Below are 27,681 nucleotides of genomic sequence, written 5' to 3'. Positions count from 1 at the left end.
ATTTTCAAACTAACTTTTTGACACATAAGATACAACAAAGCATGTCTAAATGGAAAGTATGCTAATCCTATATGTTTCCAAGGCAACTCTTCAGTCACCTTTCATCAGCATTTGTACCCTGTTAAGTGCAACAAGAAGCAAATTAGAATTGATGAAGCGTCACTTTTTCAGTTACAGTAACAAATTAAGGTGGACTGATGGACTCCATTGAAAGGCAAGTTGCTGAGAATCTCATTAGTGCTGTAAGCTGGCAATGACGCTACACTTCAGGCCGGATTACACTTGCATTTCAGCTGTGTGGAAACTTGATTATTACACTAAAGCTGGGGGGCTTGGTCTAAGAAGGGGAAGAAGAACTGATGACGTCAATTGTTAACACAGCATTACAACCTAAGCTGCCCTGTTTCCAAGGTCTACTGGAGCAAAGTCATGCATGCAGCCCCAAAGCAGCACTTGGATTGTAACTTATTACCCAAGCATTGCGGAGCTTCAAACAAAATAGATCCAATCCCACATTAACAGAGGTTTCAATGGGCCAGTATTTTTCTACTTTGATTGCTGCCTTGCTTCCCAGTTCCCTACATTTCTTTCTTGGTGAAAAACTCAAGATGTTTCGGTCACATTGCCGAATGTTCAATGTAACGCCCCCAGGGCATGAAATATTGATAACTTTGGCTGGTCCCTTTCAGCTTGAATAATATGGAAGATGAAATACTGACCCCATTACCCAGAGTTCCTAGGGGGCTGAGAGGGAACCGGAGGAATGCATCAGTAGCATTAGGGTTCCCCGGGAGACATGACACTGCTGACACCTACTTCTACAACCAATAGATGTGTGTACATCGATTCTGACAAAATGAGTCAACTTTTCCGTTGCACATCATTTCATCGAATCAACTGAATCGCTTCACGTCTACAAACAGCCTATCCACTGTCATCTTTCATTATGTGTGCAGTAACACAGCTCACATTTTCATGGCAGCATACATGTACCAATGCAAAGTTACTGTACTAGATTTTGGTCCTTACACATACAATAGATACTGATGCATTGGTAAGTAAACTTACTGGCTAGTTTGTTGGGCCAGCAGTGAATTTTTGAGCCTAAGAAATTCACAGAAGTATCTACATCATTTCTCTTTCTTTTTTTTTTTGTTTAAATTAAAGGCCCTGGCATGAGGAAGATAATTTAGTGTTTGAATCATGAGAAAGACCTGGATGCAGGTCCAGAAATTTTGTGAATGGCTATGAACCATTGAAGAATACATGTACATGTCTCTGCCATGGCAGAGATTTGGTCTCCTTGGATCATGTATGATGTTTAGATGGCATCAATGTTGAACATTCACTAAATTACAGCAACTCAGCTGACAAGACTTGGAGTTGGAGGAGCATTTTATGATAATAGGAAAGTGTTTCTTGTATCAAAAGTGATAAAGTACACTGGGCATTCTATCAGTTCCACTACCTGTGGCTGATGGAGGTTCAGTCAATGCTGTCCATTACTGAACCAGATGTCTACAAGAAGTGTAGGATGTTCTCAGAAACAGTCTAGTATGGTTCATGGAGGGCATGGTACCTATTAGCTCTAAGACAAGCCTAGACAAAATTGGGATTGCTATTGGGATCTCTAATTAACATGTTTGTGCCTCCCAAGCTCCTCCTGGATATCCTAGTCCTACAGACACATGCATGAACTTCCACTTCTGACCTTTGACCTCCACAGCAGTTGGTATGATTACAGGAGGTAACATGATTTTCACAGCTGACACTGATGGCCGTTTCTTTAGTAGAGGGTAAAGAGCAAACATCTCGGATAATGTTGAACAAGTTCATCAGGAGAGCAAGGAGAACATAATAACTTGACTTTTAAAATGTTGTTATGCAATTTTGCTTTCATATATATTCTATATCATAATGATTATGTAATTCAGGTCATAATAGCTGTGGACTGACCAATGAAAAACACTTAAGTACCAACATCCAACTTGAGATTCCTGAGTTATAGGCATCGGCATAGATTTAGTCTTGATGCAGAAAGTGAAATCATGCAATCATATTCAAGAACATTGAGTTAAATGTCTGTCATGGTCTCATCTTGAGATACTGTCTTTGTGCAAACTGCTCAACACACAAACACAGGGGCAGCCTTGAACCACTCAAGCTTCAACCTCTCAACCTTTGAAAGTCCAACAAGCTTAGGGAAGTCACTGGGAGCCAGCAAGTTTGAGTTATGATGCAGAGCCTGAAAGCTGACAAATGTGCCCATAGTACAAAGGTGAGGCAGGGTCATCCCCAGTATGCCTGCCTGCTGTCACAGTCAGATGCTCTGTGTTCCATGGGTGGCCTGAGGGCCGGGGTGTTAATTGACATTAGAGAGGCTGGTAGATTTTTCAGGTCAAAGCATCAGCTGGTGGAATAGAATATAGCAAATGATCACAATAAATGTATGGACATTTTTTTAAATCTTGCTTGCAAAGCTATTACAAGCCTATTATTGAGTTTTAAGTCATTTCAGAGATGGAACAGTATTTGAGTTCATTGTAATTCTTGGTGGAATTTCATCTGCCTTTTGTTTCTGTAAAATGTTGATTACAGTATAACCAATTTCTTCTTTGTAGTTCCTGGAGATTCCTTTTAAGATACCCTAAATTGCAGGGTTAGATGCTACAACTCACACCATATACATATTAACTCCATCAAGTTCGTATTCGAAAAACAATGTAAATCCACTACACATAGCCTGAATTCAATCAAGCCTCATGTGACCGCTCCCTGCCCTGTAACCGCCTCACAACCCGCGGGGAGGGGAGAGAAACCCCCGGACAGCTGGAGTTTGCGTTATACAGACTACACTACACATTGGTACATGGTATTTTGTGATGTCTCAAGCAACTGGCTGAAAAGCAAGATTTTGAACACAGGCCAGAGATTCACACTTATAACAACTTTTGTTCTATACACAGATGATTAATTTTGTTCAAGCTCTATGCCATACAACATACAAAATGAACATGTATCAACAATCAATGAACTTTATTTCTTTTTCAGACTTAGATTTAGGTACTTTTGCTAAAATAACATTTGTCACTCACTCGACTGGTTCTATAAGTAAAGCTGAAGAGTATTCAATTTCAGGAAAAAAGTAGTGGGCTGAGACAGATAATTCTAATTATAAAATTGTAAAATAAGCTTAACTCTTAATCTGTCCTAATGGAACTCGTTGTCATCAGATGCTGTAGGAACACCTTCACTACATAGCTTCAAAGAACGATTGCAGTCAGATGTGCAAAAGTTAGGTGTGACAGGCCGTACAATGTAATATAACCAGCTGCTGCCGCGCCGCGTGCCTGTGAAGCTGGTGTGTTACGCCGAAGGGCGGTTATACCGGCTATACAGATACAGATACAGGTCAAGCACTGAAAAGCACTAGTTTGAATACAGCTGGCCTAACTGGCCCCAACAATAGATGAGCAGAAGCTGAGTTGGCAGAGTGCCAGGATTATTAGCAGTCACTTTGGAAACCCATCCAGCTATCAGACATACAATCTGGAAGCTGTAAACAACGACCCCAGAATTAACAACCCAGTGTCATTGGTACAGGTTCAGCTGAGGACAGCTGGAATGAAACGAAATGACGAGAGGAAAGGACACAATGGCATCACAGTTCATTTCTCTCACAGCCTTGGCTTCTCCAATACATCACAGGAATATTGTACACAGCCATGGGAAAAAGGTTATTATGTTTCCTACAGCTTCCTCTGTCATTCCATAAAATCCTATTCCTTCCAATACAAAACCATATATTATAGGATCCTTACATGACAGTGTTCCGTCATATGTCCCAAGGGGGTATTTCTACCTGATAAGATATGGCAATTGCTATGACAACTTAAGACTGTTGCAATGGATCATCTTCACAAACCCACCGCACTGTTTGTTACCATGACAACTGCATTGTTGAAGTAAATTGGCTCCTTCCTTTGACATTTTCCAGTCAGTCATTTTGATCTATTCTGGAAGACTTGACATTTGTATGTGTACAATGTACGTCATTGGGTGTTTTGTCACATCTACGTTCCCTATTCCACTTGAAATCCTAGTATGTGGAGAATACAGTATCTTTCCAAATTTCACAAATAAGCGGATGCTACATGACCTTATTCTTAATGCTTCATTGCAAAGATCAGAATTCTTTACTTTTAGAAATGCTACAGATCATCGATTGTTTCATGCAAGTCCATGAACATTTTCCATCAATATAAAACCTTTACGACAATTCCGCTTCAGAGGTCTCTCTCTCATCTCAACTTGACATTCTAAATGAAACCTCCCCGCTGATCTATTCCCCATAGCTCCATCCATCATCCAGCCAATGGCAGTTCATGTAACAAGATCACACAAAAAGGAGCTCTACCTGCCTTACATGAACTGTTGCCATGGATACAATTGTCGGGTATGACTATGCCCAAATGTGGCAATTAGGGCCATAATCAGACACCTGGGACTTTCTCCTTGGGTTCAAACCATTTCCTAGAAGTTCAAATGAGTGGGTTCCTTTGAGGACACCTGTTTTATAGCTGAGCTAGACATACTCCATTGCATACATGTAAGTAGCTTTGCAGATATGAATGATAAACTTCAGCTAAATCCTAATAAGTCATCTTATCAGATTAGGTATACTGTTAGTACCTTTACATGTAGTATGGATGAACCGAGATAACCCGATCCTCACTGCAGAGGATTGTCTCTTGGATTTTATTGGTTTTATGGGAAGCTCTTAAAAAGAAGCTTAAAATTTACATGTTGCTTCATCAGGAAAAAAAGGGAACTATGTGCATACCAAGTGAAGAGTACATACCGTGTCCGTTCATTGATTTTACTGCAGCAATGAGCATTAAATGTTAGAGTGCAACTCCATTTGCAGAAGATGAACTGAGTTTTTACAATCATAATCTTGTGCAACAGATCACCTCCTGTACCGGTACATGTAATTTCACAAAGGGCTCATAACAACTTTTTGATTGTCAGCATCTCATTACTGGAGTGCAAGTATTGTTGCGAATCATTACCCATCTGTTGACAAGAGTAATGTTTAAAATGTTTTCAGGGGCTGAACCAGGGTAAAATCCATTCCTGTGCAGATGTAATCCATAAAAGTCAGTTCAATCTTTACCAATATATTCACCAGGTTGTATTATTTCAGCCAGTATGCAGGGGCAAAAAAAGTTTTTGTACTGGACAAGTCATTAGATTTATGTAAACTTATTCATCACATCCAACAGCCAAATGGATCTTTACTTCTAGAAGTAAATCCTGCAGGGTATACATGTACCTGAAAATTGCCCCTATATGTCAGACTCAATAACATATACAATTTTCAACTACATGCTTCAGTACTGGCATTATTAGCGCAAATTACAAGTACATGTATGAGGGTCGCGCATGTAATTTTCAGGATAAATCTCATTAATATGTTTGATAGATCACAGGCCGTCCGTAACAAAGTCAGGGCTTAATATCATTATGAATTTATATCACGACCTTCGGTCAATGTGACAACTTCATTTCCTGAAACAGACCCGAGATTAATTACCCAGTGGCCTTGAGGTTGAAATTGATTATCAAATCAAAAAGGTTCATATACTGTCACTTAAAACAGGCCAGAAATTAATTCATTTCACTGCAATTTCACTGCAGCTTAACACGGCCTTCTAACTAGATTAGTTTGAGATGGCAAGACTAGAACATTGGTGGACATGGTAACATCATCTGTTTTGGAATTCAGTTCTCTACCCATCGTTCTTCACCATTTGATAATGACGAAATGAGGCTGTTTTATGCAGACTCATGTTCAAGGGCATGTTGCACACAATTTAATTCATCGGCACATTTGGTTGATGACTGCCATGTCAGGTGCTGTTCTCCCTCAGGCAAACTCCTGTAATACCAAGTGAGATGTTCCAATATCTTCACCAGAGGGAGAATCAATGTCAATTCATATGCTGTTCTTCGGAACTATCGTACACGTAACTACGGCAACAACATAAATCCACAAATAACTTACAGCTTGTACTACAGTGAGAAGGTCAGAGCATGGGGATTGCCAGGTTTCCGATTACTTTTTTGTTTTTCATCTCACTCTCTTTTATTTTTCTTGGACCCACCTAACTTGCCCACCATGCCTCATTCCAAACTTCTTATCCAGTAGTAGGAAGGCATATCCTCCTGAGGCCAGCTCCCCCTGACACATATACACAACGTCTGTTAGTGTTACATGCTTGCCAGGAAGTTGACCCTGACCTTGGGGCCCTCAACACCCATTACTCAAGCACATGGCTTCCTAACCCATCTGTATTAACATGTACATGCCTATCTCGAACAGTTAGCTTACTGTAGGAATGTAGAGTTCTTGTCAGGATCTGTCAAACTGGTGTATGTATAGATATGCCTGCCAGGGAGTTTTGCACTTGAACGTTCTAAATACAGCATGCATATCAATTTTGGCAGACATCTGGAATCCGTCTGTTTAAGAGGGTACCAAGTTCATCAGTCATGCGACACCACCGATAAGGAACACAGAAAACTAAGGTCTAAATGATGGCATAATTCTGACAAACACAAAATTTCCAACAACAAAAAATTTTGACAAATATCCCACACAAACAAAGCAGTAGAAATCTTGAGAACACCTGTCACAAGGCCAATTTCCAACAGCAGACAAATCTCCAAGGCAACTCGATGTACACACTGCACTTCAAGCAAAAAAGTTATCGGCTCATTGAACATGGCAGATGTCACACAATGTCTGTTGTTTTGATCCAGATCTTTCCCAGGTAGGGCGATCCCCCTAGCAGCTTCCTGTCAAAGTACAGATTCAACCACATTCGTGTTTATATTGTGTATACACATTATTTTGTAAATCCTAACAAGTCCCTGTCAGAGATTCTCGAAAAGCTGTCTACTTCAGCCATGGGTCTTTGCTCGTCTTCAACGCCACTTGGACTCGAGGGTCACTTAGACAAGACAAAAGAGACTTGACACATGGTGAGAACAAAGTCAAGCAGAGGATAAGTCAAGTACACCTTCTAAATGGTCATGAACAACCAAGAGGACACCTGCTTGGAGTAAGGACCCTCACAGCACGGTCTTACACAATGGTTCACAAGACTTATACTCCTTGAAAGCATTCTCTCACGCAAGTCAATCCCAGCAGGTTCACAGGTAAATAAGACAAGACAGGAGCATGCGAAATGCACATCTACCGGCAGGTTTCTTTAGTTTGCCGGGCTTAAGATTCTATTGTTTCCTTTGATGACATGAAGTAATACCTTCAGACAGTTCCGCAATATCAACATTCCAGAAAAAATAGCACAGTCCAACAAAGTAGGTGTGACCGCCCACTCAACAATTAGAAAGGGCAAACACAGATTGCAGAACTGTATTTGTTAGCAAAACAATATCCACATATGTCTTATGTTGACTAAAGTTTAAAAACTATCTGTGTACATGCAATTTCTGACAAAATATAGAAAGCGTGATCATAAAGGTTTCAGCTGAACATTAATACAAACAGTGCAAGAATTTCTTCTTTGCATAGCAAATGTGGGTCTATGGTAAGTTGTTAACACCCTTTCTTCTGGCATCTACTGTATCTCAAGCCCAAGCCCCTGGAACTTCCTGTGGTAAACCACAAACTACACACAGGAACTGAAGAGCTCAAACCTGCCCCTCCCAACTTTCCTTACTTCCTACTGAAATGTTTGAAATAAAAAATGAATGCTTCATTCTTTCATAGTGCATTTGTATCCTCAGTTGAAATTCTATCTTGTAGCAAAAACGACTTAGTGGGCTCCATTTTTCCTATCTTAAACATGTCTAAATATGCTCTAAAAGTTCATTCTCATAACACCTTCACCAGTACATTACTTGGCCTGCCACATCCAGTTACAGGACAACTTCCAACTTATGAGAAGAGCCCTAGGATATTCACCTTTGGCATTTTGTAATGTTTAGAAAGAGGGTGTGCATAGTGATTACATGGCAGGGCATGGGAAGGGAGGGATTTCTGACAGAAGGAAATGGGATAAGTGAACATGAACTTGCAACACATGGAATGAATTATGTACTAATGGCCAGATGGAGACCTGAGATGCTATATTGTTACCAAGGGGTGGGGCAGCAAGTATCATGATTCTTACTACAGCTCTCTATCTGGTCGCTGGTGTTTGTTTTTCTTCCCATAACTTTTTCACAATATTGAACATCTTATTGTCTTATTTCATGATGAGTGTCCACAATTTTCACATACATGTACATGCACAAGCGCACACACACACACACACACACGCACGCAGACAAACACGCGCGCACACACACACACACAAAGGTCAGGTGTTTGGGTAGAGAGTGAAAATGAGGGGGAAATTGGCACAGCAATCATCTCAAGATTGAGTATTTCAAAAAGGCACTGCACACTTGAAGATGATGATGGGAAACAATTCTCTCACTCCCAATGATGCTTTCAAAACAACCCTTATCAATAACCAAATCTTGGTATGCCACACAGTTAAATTACTTTTATTTAGAGGATGTACAGTCCTTTGTGAATGGAAAACTTACTCCCTTTTTCAAAACCTACATAAGAACTGTTTGAAGTTTAGAGATTGAATGGGGGATCATGAAAGGGGGGGAAAATGTGTGACGAAATGTAATGATATAAGTATAGTCTAGGGAAGTCTATGGTATTTTTCATTTAAAGGACTTTTAAGGAAAAAAATGACCCCTAAAAAACAGACACAAACTGCTGACCATAAATTCTTCACAACTTCCATCCAACACTTTCACAGATTCCTCCTTTGTTTTCTTCCCAACTCTTCCTGACTCGTCCCAAGCACTAAGTATGCAATGTTACAATGTAACTTACATGTCTGGAGGAGTTAATTTAGAGTTGGCTAAGATAACAAGACACTCTACATCCAGTCATTAGTCTCCCCAAACAAATGATCAAATTCTAGAGGCCTTTTGACCCTCTAAGACATGTTTTCAAGACATCGTTCAGCAGTAATATTGTTAGATCCCCCCACCTCATCTCCGAATCTCCCTTGTGCAATCACCTGGAGTGAATTTTCGGTTAGTCTATAACAAGCACAATCATAATTGATTCTTAACACATTTTCCATTGAGGAGGACCGTAATTGTTGAGAACAGCCATGTGCTTTGTAATGACTCAAATCAAAATGTGACAGAGGAACTGGGCAAATTGGACAAGATTGGGCAGCAGTCGCAGAAAGGTTACAGTAATTTCCCCCAGGTCACAGCAGCCAAAGTGTGTGGGTAGATGGTTAGGCCTCACAGACTCAATAATGTGGATGACACCTGCAGGCACTGATTTGCCCCCCCCCCCCTACTAAAAAAAATTTCTCTAATTTCACAGGACTGTGATACATAACAATGCTTTTGCCTTTGTGAGAAGTTTTCATTGGCCTTTCCCAAGACTACATTTCTGTAAACCTGACTGACAAGTCTCCAGATGACAGATGCCATTGATATCTGGCTGTATCCTTTTATTATGTTTAGCCATACCTAGTATGGCTCAACATATTGTTTTTACTCATGTTTCTTCTCCTTCTTCTCCTGTCAAATCTTCAAATGGATTCATCTCTGTCATTTTTTGACCAAATGACATGAAATTTGGTACAGAGGTAATGTAGGCAAAAACCAATGTACGTTCTTTTCCTTTTTTTCATATTGACCTTGAAAGTGATTTTATTGAGGTTTTTAGGCTATTTTTAGCATATCTTGGCCTCCTGCGCCCTGGTATTTCAACCGAATGACCTGAAATTTGCTGTATATGTGGCTTGAACAAATATTTAAAGGACTACATTCCCATTTTTGGCATACATATATTCAAAACGATTTATTTTGGGCTTTCTTGACAATATTTGCCACTTCTGTCACTTTCAATACTACATATGACCTAAAGGTCATTGACCCCATGTGCCTTGCACCTGGCCTTGCATGCCTGTGAGCCTTGCGACCACCTGATTGGTCAATTGGGTTAATCTAATTATCTTGCATTACTGGCGCAGGTGTGCTAGCATTCATGCCAAATATGGTATGGGAATTCCTAGGACAAGCACGCCGCTGTCTTTCTCGGACCAACACGCGTCTCCCGTGATGTGTAGCGTCCACCAGGCCTTCCTACATGTCCTACGTACGGGCGTATGGATCGTAGAATTCGGCAAAAAAGGAATGATTAGGCCAGTAGAGTCAGTCCCCGGTAAGGTCAATGATTCGCCCGTTTGCGCTAGCTTGTAACGTTAAATGAATGTACCCTCTGGTGGCCAAACTTCACTGACAAACTTTCTCCCTATTATCATCATGAGCTTGCGTTAGTCTGGTACTAGTGACTATTATGTGCCGGGAATGTTTATCTATCGCACGCCTTGGAAGGAAGTTCGACCATGATAAATGGTCGGCCGTTGCGAAAATTTGGAATTCCATGCTGTTGATTTTCGTGATTGAATCTGTAAGAAAATATATTTTCATGTCGTTCATGTTTTTGGGACGGACGCCGGGACGGGGTGAATTTTTTCTATCATAACATTTTCGTCCCGTTAGTAATGCCAATGCGAATCCAATCGTGTTGCACACGAGGCAAAACACTAAAAACGTGGGTCTTGTGGAGTGTTTTGGAGCGGGAAAATGCCGGATATTAGCGGTGCCGAACAGTGTACATCGTCGCGCGCGGGTGACGCTCCGTCAAAACAAATCCGCTGGTGGTCTAGCGCGGCCACCGAAAATAGGCAGAAACACACAGGAGGACTTAGCACCTTCGTTTATCGGGGCAATTGTGAAAATCTTTTGTTACAAATTGTTCGAACATTGAAACATTTGGATTAATCAAACACATTTCTTTTAATCAAAATAGTTCAAACATATTAAAACCCTCTCAAATATGTTGTTTTTTGTCATTTCCTTCTTCTCCTGTCAAATCTTCATATGTATACTATGGAAAACTTCATTCTTCCCTGGGGTTGATCTTTTTTAATTCAATTTTGAACTGGGTTGATTATGCGCAAGAGTGTAATTTTCAGCGGATATTTTTCGACTGGTTTACATGGAAATGGCACGGAATATTCCATTCTTGCAAGGGGAGGATTCTTTAATTATTTTGAGCTGGAATGATTATGAAAAAGTCCATTTGTTAGCAGGAGTGTATTTGTTAATCAATAAGTGGATATGGTTGTGGACTGGTCCATATTGTGTTGAGGTGCTACTGGAAGACTCAATTTTGGACTGGGTGATTCATTTTTTTTAGTGCAAGTATTTTAGAATGGTCCATTGTTATTTTGGGAGAGTCAATTTTTTGCATGGCGAGGAGTATGGCTAAACATGCTGTATTTGCTCGCAAATGTTGCCTTTCTAGTCTTGATCAGCTTCTTTATTTAAAACAAACATTTATTTAAGTCTTTTCTTCACAACAGTACATTGCATAGCTTTTTACTTGATCAGTACTGAAATGACTTACCAGAACTGTTAGTGTCAAGAAATCTTTTTTTCTTCAAATGTCAAAAGGTGTAATCTAATCCCACAAGGAGTACAATGTACATGTAGGTGTGACAGCCAGACTAAACAATCCAGTGGACCAGGTGTATTCCATAGTGTGCATGCCACTACAAATTACATTTAATCATTGTCCAAGGCTCAAGAAACTTCTCAAATATTCATTGAATGCGAAAAGGATTAACAATTCTGATTTGGCACGTATTCCTTTGCTTTACAGCACTTTTAATTAATAGGGCAAACAGGGACTTCATCAATATTTCTTTGAAGTCAATGATTCTCAGGACAAGCCTAGGCTACTCAACGTTCTACTTGAACTTCAAAGTTAATTGTGCAGATATCAATCTGCTTGCATGGTGCAACTTGGCAACCACATATTCACCGCAGGCTTTACTGTTCACCTGTTGCTTGGAATCTTTTCCTGGCCAAAATAACCAAGTTTGTTTTGTTACAGACAGCCCTTTTAAGGTCTCATTCATGAGTTTTTTCGCATTTTATGTACCTGGCCCTGTTGTGACTAGCATATTGATATTTACGAGATTGACATTTGATCTCGATGATTTAGACATGATGAAACAAACACACCAACACCTATAATTGTTGTTGCTGTGTATTTACTACCGGTAACCTTGAATCATAAATCATTCTTTTGGCAAACCTAAAGGGCACTTGGTGAGTCTGAACTATATACAGTCAAACCTGCCCAAGGCGACCACCCGGCGGACCGAGCAAAAACGGTCGCGATGGACAGGTGGTCGCCATGAAGAGGATTCCACTCACATGTTTCCAGGTCGAGGTTTTAAAATACAGTACGTAAATGGATGGAAAATTATGTGAATGTAGACAGCATGACCCCCACCAGGTTCACTTCTCATTGACAGAAAGATCCTACAAAAATTACATTTTCCATTATCGTTGTAATAATTGTAATGTTATACCGCTACATCGTGTACAAATTTTCGTCATAATATTTTGACTACAAACGCAGCCGCCTCCCGCATTTACACGTTACATTAAATAGTACACACACACACATGCACATCATCGAAGTTTTAAGGCCTAAGACAAATCCCTAGAAAACACCTGCTGGCCCCAGCCTTTTTTGGGGCGCCGACCGCTGCATAAAGGGGCAAAAAGTTTTCGATCTGACAACTAAAGATGAAAACGGAACGGTGTGATTTCGTCGCGCGGCAAGCTCTGTGCGACCGGATCGAAAGGTAAGTCAGTGCAGCAGAACGCACAGCGTCCAATAAAGGTTTGTGAGATTCATGGAAATAAAAAGAAAATGAGAATATCAATTTTCATCAATAACTAGAGTATTCGTAAATGTTCATACACAAAAGCATCGTGTTTTAGAAAGGTCAGCGGTACGCCAAATCTGGGCCGTGCCAAATCCAAGATGGCGTCGGGACCAAGGAACAACATTTCTCGCCCGATGTTTTGCCCGCCGCGAAATCATTTTTCGGCGGAATTTAGTAAGACACAGACACATTTTTGTTGAAACTACAAGAAATAGATAGTAATTTCTGTGAAATCTGACTTCTTGGCGCCATGCACTACGTATTCGTTTTGAAAATTGAGTTTAAACCGAACTGAGTTTGCGGTAAACTATAAGATTACGAGAGGCACAACAACGTCAAAAAACATTTGTCTTTACAATGTCTATAGGGGGAACGTTTAATCAAAACACTTCATGGAGGAATCGATGCTATAACATTGCTATTCCATATATTTCTGTCCTTATTTTTGTCCTTCAAGGTCTTAAAAACATTTCCGTGAATCCGACAGCAAAATGATCCGATGTCACCACACGCTTGAAAATTAGGCGGCCACCATGGGCAGGGATTGTGCTCTGTGCGGTCCCAATTCGTCGCGGTCGCGTTGGACGGGTGGTCGCCTTGGGCAGGCAGCTTAATGCTTGTGCCTATGGGGAAAATTTTCGGGACCGAGAAAAAGCGGTCGCCATGGCCAGGTGGTCGCGTTGAAAAGGTGGTCGCCTAGGCAGGTTTGACTGTATACACTGGTATACAGAATTATTCATAATCATTCACAGTGGATGACTAAGCCCGTCTTAAATGTTTCCGATAAGAAAAGCCAAACTTTTCGTGACAGGAAAACTCAAAAAACATTTTCCTACTTATTACAAAATTGTTAAGTAAACATATCACACGTTTTAAAGCCAGCTGTGGTTAAGAGATGACTCATGCTGCTGGAGTTAACATTCTGATCACCTAACCACCCCTGGCAGAAAGGTGGGTCCTCTTCACAGGACAAAAACAAACCTTCACCGCACCATATGGCTTGATGGCATAACATTTTTCCATGTGAAAAAAATAGAAAGAGGGCATCAAAACTTCTAAGCTACCATAACATTTTATAGCATTTCCATTTAAATTTGCAAGTTTTAAAAAGAGGATGTTTAGCATCCTTAACCATGTAGATACCCAGTTGTAACTATTAGGCAGTCTTTAAAGTCAGCAATGAAGAAATCTAACATTGATTTTTTTTTTTAAATCTTATTCATCCCAGAGGAAGTCTAAGTACATGTAGTTCATGAGTCACACAGTCATGATTTCCTTCAAGCAGACACTTCTGGTGGTCATGTGTTACACCACCACTTATTCTGGCTTCTCAAGTTTTTGGAGGTCTTGCTCTGGAAACATCTTTTTGATGTGATTGAAAGGCCTAAACCTAAATCCCAGATGCAGGTTGTAGCTGCATCCCTTCCAATGTTGTGTTTTGGTAGATTAGAGTGTAGGCTGATCTCCGCCCTATATACCTGCAATCCCCTGCCCACGACAGCATTCATGACATCAGGTGACGCATGTACATGTACATTCCCCACACAAGACATTTCTTCTGTTTACATCTGCCTTGCAGTCACGCCCACAACAGACTCGGTTCAACATTTCCAACCAAGACACACATTCTGGGTACCTTCTGATCCATGAAGTCAAGCACAAATGACAACACCAGTCTGACTCCAAGAATTTTTGATAATAATAATAATGAAAGTAGACCTATGCATCCACATTTTGTTTCAGACTAAAGTAGAGAGCTTTATACACTGTACCTGTGCAAAGATTGTTAATTTTCATGCTACCATGTAGGTGCCAATATTTCTTCACAACCAAACACTGTTTCTACATGTACATCCTGGTCATAAGTAGTCAATAAATCATGAATATTTGAGACCTGCTGATTGAAGGTCGGAGAGTGGGGAAACAATTTCATGGGGTCACGACTTTTGTACCTGTGGACTCCTGTAGCAACCTCATACCAGAATCCCTAGACACCAAAATGACCCTTCCCTTGCCCTATATGCAAACAGATAACTATTTTCCATTTAGGACTTAATAAAATAATCGGCCCATAAACAAGAATTCTTAATCACTGAGTAACTTTGGCAAATCTGCACAAACATGGCAGCATGTTCAAAGGGGATTTCACACCTGTTGACACTGAAAAGTTTGTGTTGTCCAAACAAAGAGATAAAGCTGTTCATCTGCCCTTGTATGTCATGCCACACCTTCTCTTGACCTACAAACTCACACACCATGCAGTAGCTTCCCTTGCTGACTTTATCACACACTACAGGTTAGTGCAGCACTCAAACAGAAAACATTCAAAGTCAAGCTCTACAACATTCTATATTCTTAAGAGATTAATTTCAGGAGGTCATTAGGGAAGACTTCAATATTTTTAATAGGTACGGTAATTTGCAAGACATTCAAGTCATATTATATATTTGTAGACATCCTCTCATAAAGTATTATTAAAAATCTAGGTCCCAGTGGCAAAGGGCACCTATACAGGTAATATCAGCCTGGTAGCAATGCTGAATACCTGTGATCAGAAAAAAAGGTCCATAGAAGACTGTCATACATTATATACAATTACATATTCTTGTGGTAACGTTATTCAAAAATGAGAACAGTTCAAATGGGGGATCCACATATTCAATAATAATATGGAGGAAGCAATTTTGCAGAATGCCATCCCTGGTAAATGACGTCAATTCCCGAGCTGATGTAGTTATCGTAACAATCGACCTAGTTACCGTTAGCGGTATGACATAGGAACCATATACTTATCTTTCCATGGCATCCGAGCCTACTGCACAATGATAGTCATTTCCCCATTACTCCAGTAATTTTACACTGACAAAACAACCACCTGTCGGCGGGTAGGTAGTTCTAATGGTCTGTGTTTAATACCAGTTTACCTGCTGCAATGCCCCTGATTCACATGTTTCTCTGCAAAATTGCAACAAGGGTGGGTCTCACAGAATGCATCTCATATGTCTGGTAAATTCCAAATAGTTTACCACATTTTGAGAGTTAACATTCTTAAGTACATCCATGTTAAAATGTCAGACATCAGACAGCCATCAAGGATGGTACAAATAGGCCCATATAACTTCATTTAAGTGGAATAAAGTTCTACCATTGTTGTCAGTGCCAAACAGCCACCTGCGACCTATAATTTGTCAGTAAAAACTGAGTTTTGTGTGTGAAGAATTTGGAAAGTGCATATTACACAGAAGTAGCAATTAGGATATTTTAGCCAGGGTGAAAAATTTGCTGTCTGTCCCACTCAACAATATTCTTGACACATGTATTATCTTTGGATTTGACAAATCATGTATGCTGTGATGCTTGTATATCTTAATCAAGCTTCAGTAGTCTACCCTTAGTTCCTAGGATTAAAGGATATTTACTAACATGTGTGTAGGAAACACAGCTTAAAGCATTGTTCCTTAGAAATCGCCCCCTGACCCTTTCTGGTCTCCTAGTGAGTCCATAATTGCATACCAGTACAGGTAAAGGTCTCAAACTCATACACCTGTCACAAATAGGTAGTGACAGTTTCCCCATCCAACAAAAGGAAAGAACGATCCTGCACACTCTGTAATACTACTTAAGCTCAGCTTAGCAATTTCTGCTCTTAATGTTTAGGGGCAAACATTACATACAATGTAGCTCTGCTTAGATACCACTACCTCTCTGATGGTGGAATGCATAGCTGGCAAGGCTGTCTCCATGACCCATCCCTCCATCCATCCCAGGACAGAAATTTGCTTCTTGGGACAGAAAAAAAATTTACTCCACGCATCTATCCACAAATTCTGAATTTATAACGTGAAATTGATGAAAATGTATTTTCACAAGCTTAAAATGACAGATTTAACAACAAAAACAATGTGGAGCTGAGTGGGACGGAAAAAATTTAAGCTGCAGACAGCCATGGTACTCTCACCTCTCAAATAAACGTACCGGTACGTTTATTTTTTTTCGCCTATAGTTCCACCCTGTACGTTCTTATTCTAGACGGTACGTTTATTATTTTTTGAAAAATTGAGGCTTTGCAAACCAAGAATCCCTCTAAAATCGTAAGTTAAGGTTTATCTGCCCATATTTCCCCGGTATTTTTGCTCGTAATTCGCTATTTTTCGGCCTACCGGCGTTGATTTTCTCGCCGCTTTGACGGCCTTGTGAAAAGTATCCTGGCGGCACTCGTAACATATCGGTCGATATCGCTATGACGCTACAAAGTAAACCGGAAAAAAAGACGCGACATTGACATTTTAAAATACAATTTTCATATAAATAACTTTGATAGTCTCTGTTTATATCGTAAACCAAAGCACGCTGATCAAAAACGTGTGGAGTAGGGTGCACGCCTGCACGGGGAATAATAATTTCCTGACCACTATATCCGTAGTATCGGCAGCGCGGCGGAAGAATTATTTGTTCGCAGAAGACATGTAACACGTTAAAACAACAATCATAACTTAACTTCCCTTATAATATGTGTTTTGAGGCCACAAAATCTCTAAAACGGCAGAAATATGTCCGATATGATTCGGTAAACAACAGCGCGAAATCGCGAAACATGGCCGCCACTCTCAGGCATGGCGACAGTAAAACTAGCAGCATATTGCGTAGTGCGGATACCGATCTTTAAAATGATACCGTAAACGCATGGAAATATTATATTTTTTGGGCAACGATAGACACACAAGGCCATATCTATTTTCAGAGGGTTCATTTTTTTTAAATAATCGTAAGATTTTCCCAATTTAGGCGGTTCATCGCGGGTTTCTAGTGTCAACACGTAATGGGTAACTTCTTAGTATGTGCGGTCTGTGACGTTGAGCTACTTTTACAGTCGATCTGTGTTCAATATTGTGGGATTTACCGCGGGAACTCGAAATCCGAGCGTCTCACTTTGTTTTCGACGCTATGGAGCAAAAGTTTATAGACATATTTCTTTTGTGGAAGGACTGTGTTCATATTTGTGTTTTTTTTGTGGTTGATGTCTTTAGAAAATATGATCAGGTACATTTAACTTAAGTACTCTGATGATTTTTGTTATATGTCACTGATTGTCACTCATAATAAAATGATATAACAATTTTCTTTGATCACTTGCTTCAAGTTCCAAGTAGAAAAAGCATGTATCATGTACATTTTCACTTGTTGAATTTGAAAGCACCGTGGCCCCGGGTTAGGGGTCATAGCGGGGAACCTATGCCCAATTTTTCAATATTACTATTATATTTTACGAAGAGGCGAGGAAGATCATCATGATTTGAACAAGCTATGGACAGTTATTCTGTTCAATATCTATATACTTAATAGGTATGGCATAATTGACTAAATATAAGTTACCTACCTGCTTATTATCTTATTTCCCTCTGACAGTGACAGTTGTACATGTATGGACACAGTTTACCTAGCCTCGACTGTCGATTTTTGAAATTTTCCGGGGGGTACTTTTATTCCAGGGGGTACTTATATTACATTTTGAAGATTTGTCCGGGGGGTACTTCTATTCCAGGGGGTACTTCTATTTGAGAGGTGAGAGTAGCTACGCATCGGCAGTCTTACAGAACCCAAGCTAAAGGCTTGTTTTGGAAAGAGAGGAGGTATATAACCTTTCACCCCATCAACCTGTAATGTATGCAGATCAAGGTTTCCCACAGTCATACATTATCTCCTGTCACTTCAGCAACAACATGTTCACCTCCTGGCATGATTTGACAGGAGCCTTTTTCATATTACCCTTGGCAATTCCATTCATCAATTATATGATGAAAAGGCCATAATCTTTGCCAGTCATGAGCAACAACATCCTGTCAAAAGACTGACTGACGCATGCTCGACAAGATTTTGAAGCTGAAACGAAAGCTCCTCATTTCTGCTCTCCTTCATTTTGTCACTATTCCTCACATACATACATATATATAGCTGATATAGTCCAATCAATTTGCACAAATATGTACCAAAATGCCAAAGAACATTACTGCCCCAATCTACATGGAAGACATTTGTGTCAGCGATTGATGGGAATCCATGTAACATCCTGAGCATCCTTTAGTATAGGACCAGGAGTCCATCTTCCTTTATTGACCTGCTGACCTCACATCAGGACCTATTGACACACTTAGTAACAGTTGTCCAATCAAAAGTAAGGGGTACACTCAAGAAGGTAAGGTACCATAGGTCTGAAGACGTAAGCCATACACTGCAATTGACCTACTGTATGTAGAAGCTGCCTTAATTCACAAAAGCCACATTTACTGGGAATTATAATCATTACTCCACGGCACTGATGTAAGGTCTAGTAACTGGGCCGATGTATGCTAGGATGTCATCATTACCAGTGTGTATGGGTCATCTCAAAAGTCTTAAGTATGACGGTGCATCTTAAACTTAAAGGATCTGAAATCTTGCCTAATGACCATTTTACAAAAGAATTTCATTAAAACATAAGCCTTTGCAAATTAGTACTTAAGGTACATAGTACTATGATGGTGCAGCATTATTCCATTCTTCACGGAGAGCCCCAGAAAACGGACTAGCTTTCCGCTTGGTGTTTGACTGACAAGTCCTGCAGCATCCATCATGCCAGCGTCCTAATTCCTGCCAGATATGAATGCTATGATAGTTTACGGCCATTCCATGTTGGCTGTTGCAGACCTCCTGGCACCCGGCTGACCCCAGAGCCTGCCCCTGTCCTCAATGAATGCCCCACATTTGCCCCCACCAGATTACTCCTTCTGTCATGTAAATGTATGATCTTTTTGGAAATCCTTCGCAGGCGACCCTGAACAGAAAGACTCAGTCAAGGGAATTTCACAGGTGTCCCAAGACAAGATGAACTTCAAAGGAGAGGATACAGCACCGCAAGTGTTGGCTTGACCTGCTAAGGGATTAGTAAATGGGTTTCTGTGACCCATGACCCTGGTGCGGAACTGCCCATTGTGGTCAGGAGAGAGGGAGTGGGTGGGTTAAAACTATATAATAAAAGCAGGTAACTGTCATAGATTGAAAGGGGATAATGAGGGTTTGTGCCTTCATCAAGCTACATAGATTTGATCCCCGCCTTACAGAACTTTATTCATGACAATATTTATCTCTAGCTAGGGTGAGGGTTTCCAGAGATCCAGCTTGTCTTCCCTGCTCCAAAATTACTTCTCCACCAAGAAGCTGCATGGGGTTGCAATTGGGTATCAGGTTGAGATGGGAGCCTGCATGCTGTTTTCCATAAGAAAGATGAGAGGCAATCTTACATTTTTGTGATTCATAATCATAGGGAAGGCTATTTAATGTCATGAAATAATTTCTGGTGAAGGTGACAAACATTTTGTGTAAAGTGTAGCGGTCCCTTCCTGAATTTAGCATACTTTGTAGGCAGACCTGAATCTACCAGTTGACCCAGGCCTGAGTTGACCAGGGTGTTGGGCCAAGTTGGTAAGGGGCCAAATCGTCCTGATTCTGGTCGGCAACACGCGAAATCTATCCAGGGCAGGTACAGCGATATAATATACGTCCATGCCGCATGACTGCAATGCCATGGTGCTACATTGTGACGGCTGTAATTTTATCTATTGTTCCTGCATGCTCCCTTTTGACAGTAATTACAACTCAGGCATTCATGGTGTATGGCAGATCAATGTTCATTTCCAGCCTGCCAGGTTTCTCAGGTGAAAGTAAACATGGCATTTTGTCAAGTATTTGAACTATGATGCCTGCAGGCCAACTGAAAAGAACTGACCATTGATATATGTCATGTATGGCAGTGTGACACATGTACAGCTATAGCTAGTGTTACACTCAGCAGTTCAAAGATATTTTTGGTGAACCAAGATACAGCACGATAAAACATGAGCTACTTCCTGCTCTGTATAATGTAGCTGCATATACATATATGTAGCAGTAACTACACAAATAAGGACAGAAACACAGGGCCTAGTCCTGCCAACAGAAACAACAAGTATGGTGTGCAGTTATTTACAACACATGCCGGAATGTTAGTCAGCATACAGTCGAATATAGTCACGTACACAATAAATCTAAATTGAATACAGACAACATGTTTGTGTACCATACACCAATAGCCATTTATCATGTTGTTGTCACCTGATAAATATTGAAATTAATCAATATCATATATTTTTCAGCTGAAAGACTGCAAAGCTTACAAGTGGTGTTCATATCTTTGATCTAAACCCTTTAAAAAGAAATTCAAAAGCAGGATTGCTGTCCACTATAGTCCTACATGTGTATATGCTATATATCAATGAACCATCAGTGTATATGACTGTATGGGTGAAGCTGACAGAAATGTTCAATTGAGAACATTGCAAGAATACCAACCTCTTTCATCTTGACAAAACCAATCGTTGGTCAGAAATGTTCAATTGAGAATACACATGTGTATAATTGCAAGAATACTAACCTCTTTCATCTTGACGAAATCTATCGTTGGTCTCTCCTCCTCCCGCCTCCGTTTCAGCCCTCCCTTGCGGTCGTGGTGCAAGACGCAGGGCTGGGACCGGGCTCGCGGGAGACCCACCCGTCTCCGCGGCAACTCTGGCGTGGACGTCAGGCTGCTTCCGACGGACGACAGCGAGCCGGAGCCCTCGGACACGGCCTCGGAGACGGAGCTGTCGGTGCGCTTGTGTCTGGTGGGGCTGTTGTCGAGCCACGGGGCGGAGAGCGAGGTGTCGAAGAAACCGCTGCTGGCGGAGGCTGGGCGGGGGATGGGGGACTCGGGCGGGGTGGAGAACTGCTCGCTGGGGCTGAAGGGCGATCTCCCCCCTGCATGGACCGGGAATGACGACAAACTGCTGTTGGACCCTCTGAATGAAGCTGTGCTGTTCAACCCGTTTTGACCCTGTTTGAGTTTAGTGACCGGTGTCCAGAGCTTGCAGCCACTGGGCTTCCAGCTGGAATCTGTTTGTGAAAGTTCTGTGGGGATGGAGAGGGAGCGGCAGTGTCGTTTCTTTGGCGGCGGGGGCTCTGGCGGCGTCTGTGATATGTCGTTGGAGTCGTTGCAGTGGAAGTTGAAGCGGGTTGGTGCAGAGGTTTCGCTCTTGTGGCGACTACGGGTCAGAATCGTCATGCGCTCCCCTGCGGGAAACGCCATGGCTTCTGTCACCCCAGACCTTAGGCCATTCTTCTCCACAAATGCATTCCTCTTGTGCTCTGTAAAACACACAGGAAAAATATGACACTAATCTTAGTACACATTATGCAACAACCATTAAAAACCTGTATCCAGGGTAACATTTTGATAGCAGCTAATGAGTTATGCATCATTCTTATTAGTTATCTTGTCCAAGAAACAAGTAATTTTGTTTTCGTGGTCTAGCCACATAAAAAGGTCTGTCAGGGTTGAATGCGTCGAGACACAAACATGATGTTTCTGTTATCAACACCTGGTACAGATGGACTTTAAGAGTGTGTTATGTCTTATCACTGGATTTTAAACAATGAATACTACCAGTATTCTACGTTGACAGTGACAGTGATCTATCAACTTGGGTTTTTGAACAAGAGGCACTCTTGCTCTTACAAACATCACTGCACCTGCTTCTTCAAAGGAGCAGAGGTCCCCCACAAGGAATAAGAGGGAGACATTTGAAACTTGGGAGCACCTAATGGCTGAACCTCTACCCAGAAGAATACAGATGCTTGGAACAATTCAGGCCCTATCTAAATGGCTACAGCCAAGTTTGTGACCTTTTTCTGGTAAGTTTTCGTAGCAAGGTCCCCTGCAGATGCATATTTTAAATAAAATGTCACAAAAATTTGTTACTTTTTGGTATTGGTAATCTGCCATTTGCAGTAATACTGCTTTTGAGTATGGACGTAAGAAAACAGGTTGGAGCAAGATTAGGTCAAATTCCTGGGAGCTCAGAACACTGCCCAAGAAACAATCCTATCCAGTCCAGATCTAATGAGGCATTTGCTTTTTTCGTTGAAAGTTGAACAAGAAAAGTACTTGGACTGATAATGAGATAATAGGCCCTTGTCATTGATGAAAGAAAAGAACTTAAATGGCCACCTGATTTCTGACCTGGATGTTTGAATGCCTGTGGTTTCATGCACTAGCAACAAATTTGGTCTGCTGGCATTTCAACAAGTTCAATCAACAATGACCCACAAATGAATGAGCTTGTTGTATCAAACCATGCAAGACAAAGATGAAATTAAGGTGAAAAGGCCGGGGTATCTTGTTTATTTAGCAGTCATTTGATATGGTAATGACCAATTAGCCAAACTTACAAATGGCTTCTTACAAGCAATGAATGGTTGAACCCTAATGACCAAAGCTTCCTGTTTAGACTTGAATTTTAAGGAGGTTAGAGGCATTTTCAAGTACTTGGAAGCATTCCCGGTATGGTAAAAGCTAAACTGAGTTCTCCTCTTTTTCTGGAGCCAGAAAAACTTTCAAGTGAAGTTTTAAATAGGTGTTTTCAATAAATGGGATCCAGACTGATGCATATCTTACCTAAAACCTGAAAAGGAACGCTGATTGTTTTCAACCCCCCTACAGTAGTATGAATTTTTTAGCTTGCCATTCACAAAACATACCACGTCCCAAGTCTTTCAGAAACCTTAAACACTTTTGAACAAGCCTGAAAGATTAGTAGACACAAAGGTATAGAAATACTCTTTTTGATGCAACACTTCATTCATAAGGAAACAACAACAACATGTCAACAAAAGATATCCTTTGATGGAGTAACCCCACCTCCCCCTACTGCCATGACACCTATACTCTCTTGCAAGTAAGCGAGCCCACCCAACACAATTAGTCGAGCAAACAGGGAATATTTGCTCCGACTACGTCAGGGGTTTTCTTACCTCCATAGCGGTACGTTTTCGGGATGGTGAAGCTTCGGGCTCGCAGGCTCCGGTGGGCAGGGCGCTAAAATACAACACGGAACAACCATAAGTTCTCAACCTTGGAAATGTGCTAACAAGATGAACTTTCAACATCAAAGTTTTCAGCAATTGTCATCACAGTCATGTCAGAATAGTAATGATAGCTGCTATTAGATTAGATTAGAATTCTAAGTAACATTTGATAAAACTATACTGAAGGTGTTATAATAGTACATGTTGCAACAATTAACCATTTCGGAAAAAAGCAAACTTCATTCCTAGTCTGATGCAATAATTTGGGCACAGTCTAACCCCCCCTGGTGTTGGCACCAGCTCTTGAAAACTGCAACAGCTTCAGACTTCATGCTTGTGATCAAGCATGGACACCAAATAAAAAATTTAAGAACGTATATTGAGAGTTGTCATAGCAACTTTTCCATCAAGATTTTGGAGGAATTCTGGAGTGTATTCTTTACCCTCTTGGGAAGTCAAGTCAATTCTAAAAACCAAATTCATTCATGTCAGTTTTTGATACTGATATCAATAAATTTCAATATACACTTCTTGTTTCCACTAAATAATTGGCAGAATGTATGGACATGTTAGTACCACAAATATGGCAAATCGTTTTCTGAAAATTTCTTCATTTCTACATAAGGAAAGATTCCCTATTGTTAAATTCCACTTGACAATTTCAGTCAACGCACTGCTTTCACGGCTACCCGACTGGATGACAGGCCATCATTCAAAATGCATGGTTTAACTTAAGGGTTTTGTTAGTGCAAGTTGACGCCACAGATATTTTCGCACTGAGCCGTCCCAACCTAAGAAAACCCACCATGGCATGAAGGACAAAATGTGAAAAGCTTAGCTGCCTGAAAAGACAGCCAATTAGTTTTGGAAGAGCCACCTTAGAGAGGATCATCTGAGATCCAAAATTATGCTGTTGAGCTGCATTCTAAAACGTGCCTTCTGGTACATCTTACATAGTATGGGTGGAGGTCATACTTATAATAATAAAATGGAAGTTTTATTGACATTGTCTAGGCTGTCATTTTGCTGAGTAATCATTCGCATCTCATGACCAAAGAAAGTAGATTTTAGGCGCGTGCTACGATTTTAAGATCAAAATATAATCAACACAAACTGAACTTCAAAAAGGTCCCTGAGGTAAAGTCGAGTCTATAGAAAATCATTTCTGGCAAAAGAGCTGAGGCTTCTTACTCCATTTATGAATTAACACATGTTTATTTATTTATTTCTTCAGCATGTACATGCCAGGGTTGCCCAACTAGCCGGAGGCTATTACTAAGGGCGAACCCATGTGTGGTCATGGGACTGTAGGTTTTGGACCATCGCACACCAGGGCTACTCTTTTTCGAAAGGTGTGGTGGGTTCTTTTACGTGCGTTGTGTTGGGGCTCAAAGGATTAGCATTAGGCTAAGTAATCTAAGAAGGAGGTACTCATTTGAATATCTTGATTCTTAAGGTTTTTAATCTAAAAACAGTAGAAAAGGTTGCATACTTTGAGCAGATGAAACTTTGTGAAGGCACATTTACATTAACACATTTAGTACAACATTTTCAACAAGACATTGCAGACTACTCACATGGTCTATCTGATTGTATGTTACATCTTTGTCTTCCAGACAGTGGTTCTGTAGTTTTTCTGTGATCAGCGTGACCATATTACTTTCCACGTCTTGCCAGGACTTCGACAACCTTACAGACGACTCCTTGCAACCCTTGGCGAGGCCTCGGGGGGTGCCCAGAGCACGGTTCGCTGGCTCGATGTTGGCAGTGTCAGGACGCAGCTACAGCATGTTGACGATGATTGGATGTAATTGCGATCCCTGAGGTTTGACAGCTGAAGATGTCTATGATCACTGAGGGCAGGAAAATAATGCATAAGTCAATCATTGGCAACTCCTAACAACTTCAACAGTAGGGCAACCAGAGTAGATACACAATATAATGAAAAATCATGATTATCGAAATGTATTGAAAAGTGGCACTTGAATACATCAGAACAATGGCAGCAAAACATTGGCAACTGCTATTTTGATCATGATCAGACCCTCATACTTCCCAAAGCAGAACAGCTTCAGGCTACTTGAACCCACACCTGACAGGACATTGACATGGCCAGCCATGTCAAAACATGTCCAAGCAACCTGCATTGACCAAACAATACAGTGTCTGACACTCACTCTGTCCATGTACTGTACAGAGCTGCACAGATTAAAGTCAGGATACTGGTAGCAACTGTTTTCCAAGACTCTTATGTTGCAGCTTATAGATCCTGTCAAAGATGACATGACAGGGACCTCAATAACTGCCTGGCTACATGCCAGGGATGAACAGGACCAGCTGGTTAGCGGGAAGAATAAGGATTGTCAGTCAGACAACCATCATTCATAGTAGCACTGTCACACCTGTTCACGTAACACAGAAGCAGGAGGGGTGTAAGTCATGGCAATAAAAAGCAAAAGGTGAGGCAAGACATGCTAATTAAGAAAAAGACTGATCAGAGATTTCTGTCCTCATGGCTGAATCAAAGGAGGCTGAAATAATTTTTTAGCAAGTGTATGTGAAAGATGATAATGTCCTAATGTTCCTGCAGGCCTAAGTGTCCTTGCCAAGTTGGTCACATATCAAAATGCCAACATATACAATGTACTGCCTGCAGTATAGCATATCTTAAATCAAGGCAAAGGCCCAACCAGGAGAACTGAACATTTTCTAGTTGCAAAAGTTCAAAATTTGATACTTACTTTATCTTTCTGAATATGAATCTCATACATTTGAGTTAGTGGTTCTGCCAGAAAAAAATTGTGGACCCTCTTTGACTGGTGTAAACAAACCCATACAGCTTGCTAGCATAGCATTATTCAATTTGGGGAAATCTAAATCCATACGTCTTACATTTCTTTCACAAAAGACAGGAGTCTATCCTTCTCATTACGACAGAACCTACCAAATGAAAACTGGAAAGAAAACACTAATTTTAAAAAAACTCCTTTCCTGCCTTGGCTGGCGATACAATAACTCTCCTGTGCTGATGGGCAGGGGCTAATTAGCCACCACAAGGTTGCCAAGATATGTAGGCTGCAGACAGGCAGGACAACGCCAGAATGTGACGTCTGGGTTAGGGGTCAAGGACATGAAGGCTTCACTGGCAACAACAAGCTAGCCCTGGTCACAATCAGTCAACAACATCACTTACTTGGACTTGAACATAACACACGAAGACAAACACAAGGAGATACCCAATGTACACTGTGTAGAGAAGACATAGCAGTTTGAATTTGACTGCTTTCCAATAACTCCCAAATCTCCATCATGAGTCCATGGTTCATAAGTCTTTAAAAACTGGACGCTATCCAGGACAGGTCAGCCTCATCAAACTTTTGTGAGAGCAAGTTGGGAAGCAAGGAGGTATCAACAAATTCAACCCATGAAATGTATAATTTAAAGATAATACTCTTTTCAACACTACTCTATTATCTAAAGTCAATATCATAATTAGCACTAGAGTATGCATGAAACATTACTCAATCCGAAGCCACGCCCTCTTGACTGTGGCTGATTTGGTCCATGCAGTGCTGAGAGGGCATGACCTGGGAGACAATAATGTACCCTCCATACTCATACCCTCATCATGGCATCTTGTGGGACTTAATACATGCACGTTGCACCCTAGGAAAATGTTTAGGGGGAGGGGAGGTAAATACTTTGGTAAAAGAGCTCACATGTACTTCAATGTACTCAATGATCAATCACTCATCTTCCAAGGCCAACATGCTGCCTTTGGGAATTCTTGAGATTAAAATCAACACATGATATCCATATACTAACCCTTAAGACAAGCCACATCGAGAAATTTACCAAATTCACATTACACCTGCATCTGGCAACACTGGTATAACGT

The 27,681-nt window shown here is 40.8% G+C and overlaps 1 protein-coding gene across 2 annotated transcripts in view; it reads right to left on the bottom strand.

Moving 5' to 3' along the window:
• LOC136431095 (protein FAM53A-like) overlaps positions 1-27,681 on the bottom strand; it is a 107,038-nt gene that overhangs the window by 72,725 nt on the left and 6,632 nt on the right. For both annotated transcript variants that reach the window (XM_066422320.1, XM_066422321.1), the window contains exons 2-4: positions 25,361-25,636; positions 23,730-23,793; positions 21,316-22,064 (exon numbers count right to left, since the gene is read on the bottom strand). In XM_066422320.1, coding sequence (XP_066278417.1) covers positions 21,316-22,064; positions 23,730-23,793; positions 25,361-25,438 — 891 coding nt within the window. In that variant the 5' untranslated portion in view covers positions 25,439-25,636. The remainder of the gene's footprint in view (positions 1-21,315; positions 22,065-23,729; positions 23,794-25,360; positions 25,637-27,681) is intronic.

Source organism: Branchiostoma lanceolatum, chromosome 3 (assembly GCF_035083965.1).
Source record: "Branchiostoma lanceolatum isolate klBraLanc5 chromosome 3, klBraLanc5.hap2, whole genome shotgun sequence".
Taxonomy (NCBI): Eukaryota; Metazoa; Chordata; class Leptocardii; order Amphioxiformes; family Branchiostomatidae; genus Branchiostoma; species Branchiostoma lanceolatum.
Note: the sequence above shows the minus strand (reverse complement) of the source record. Positions and strands in the feature narration are given on the sequence as shown.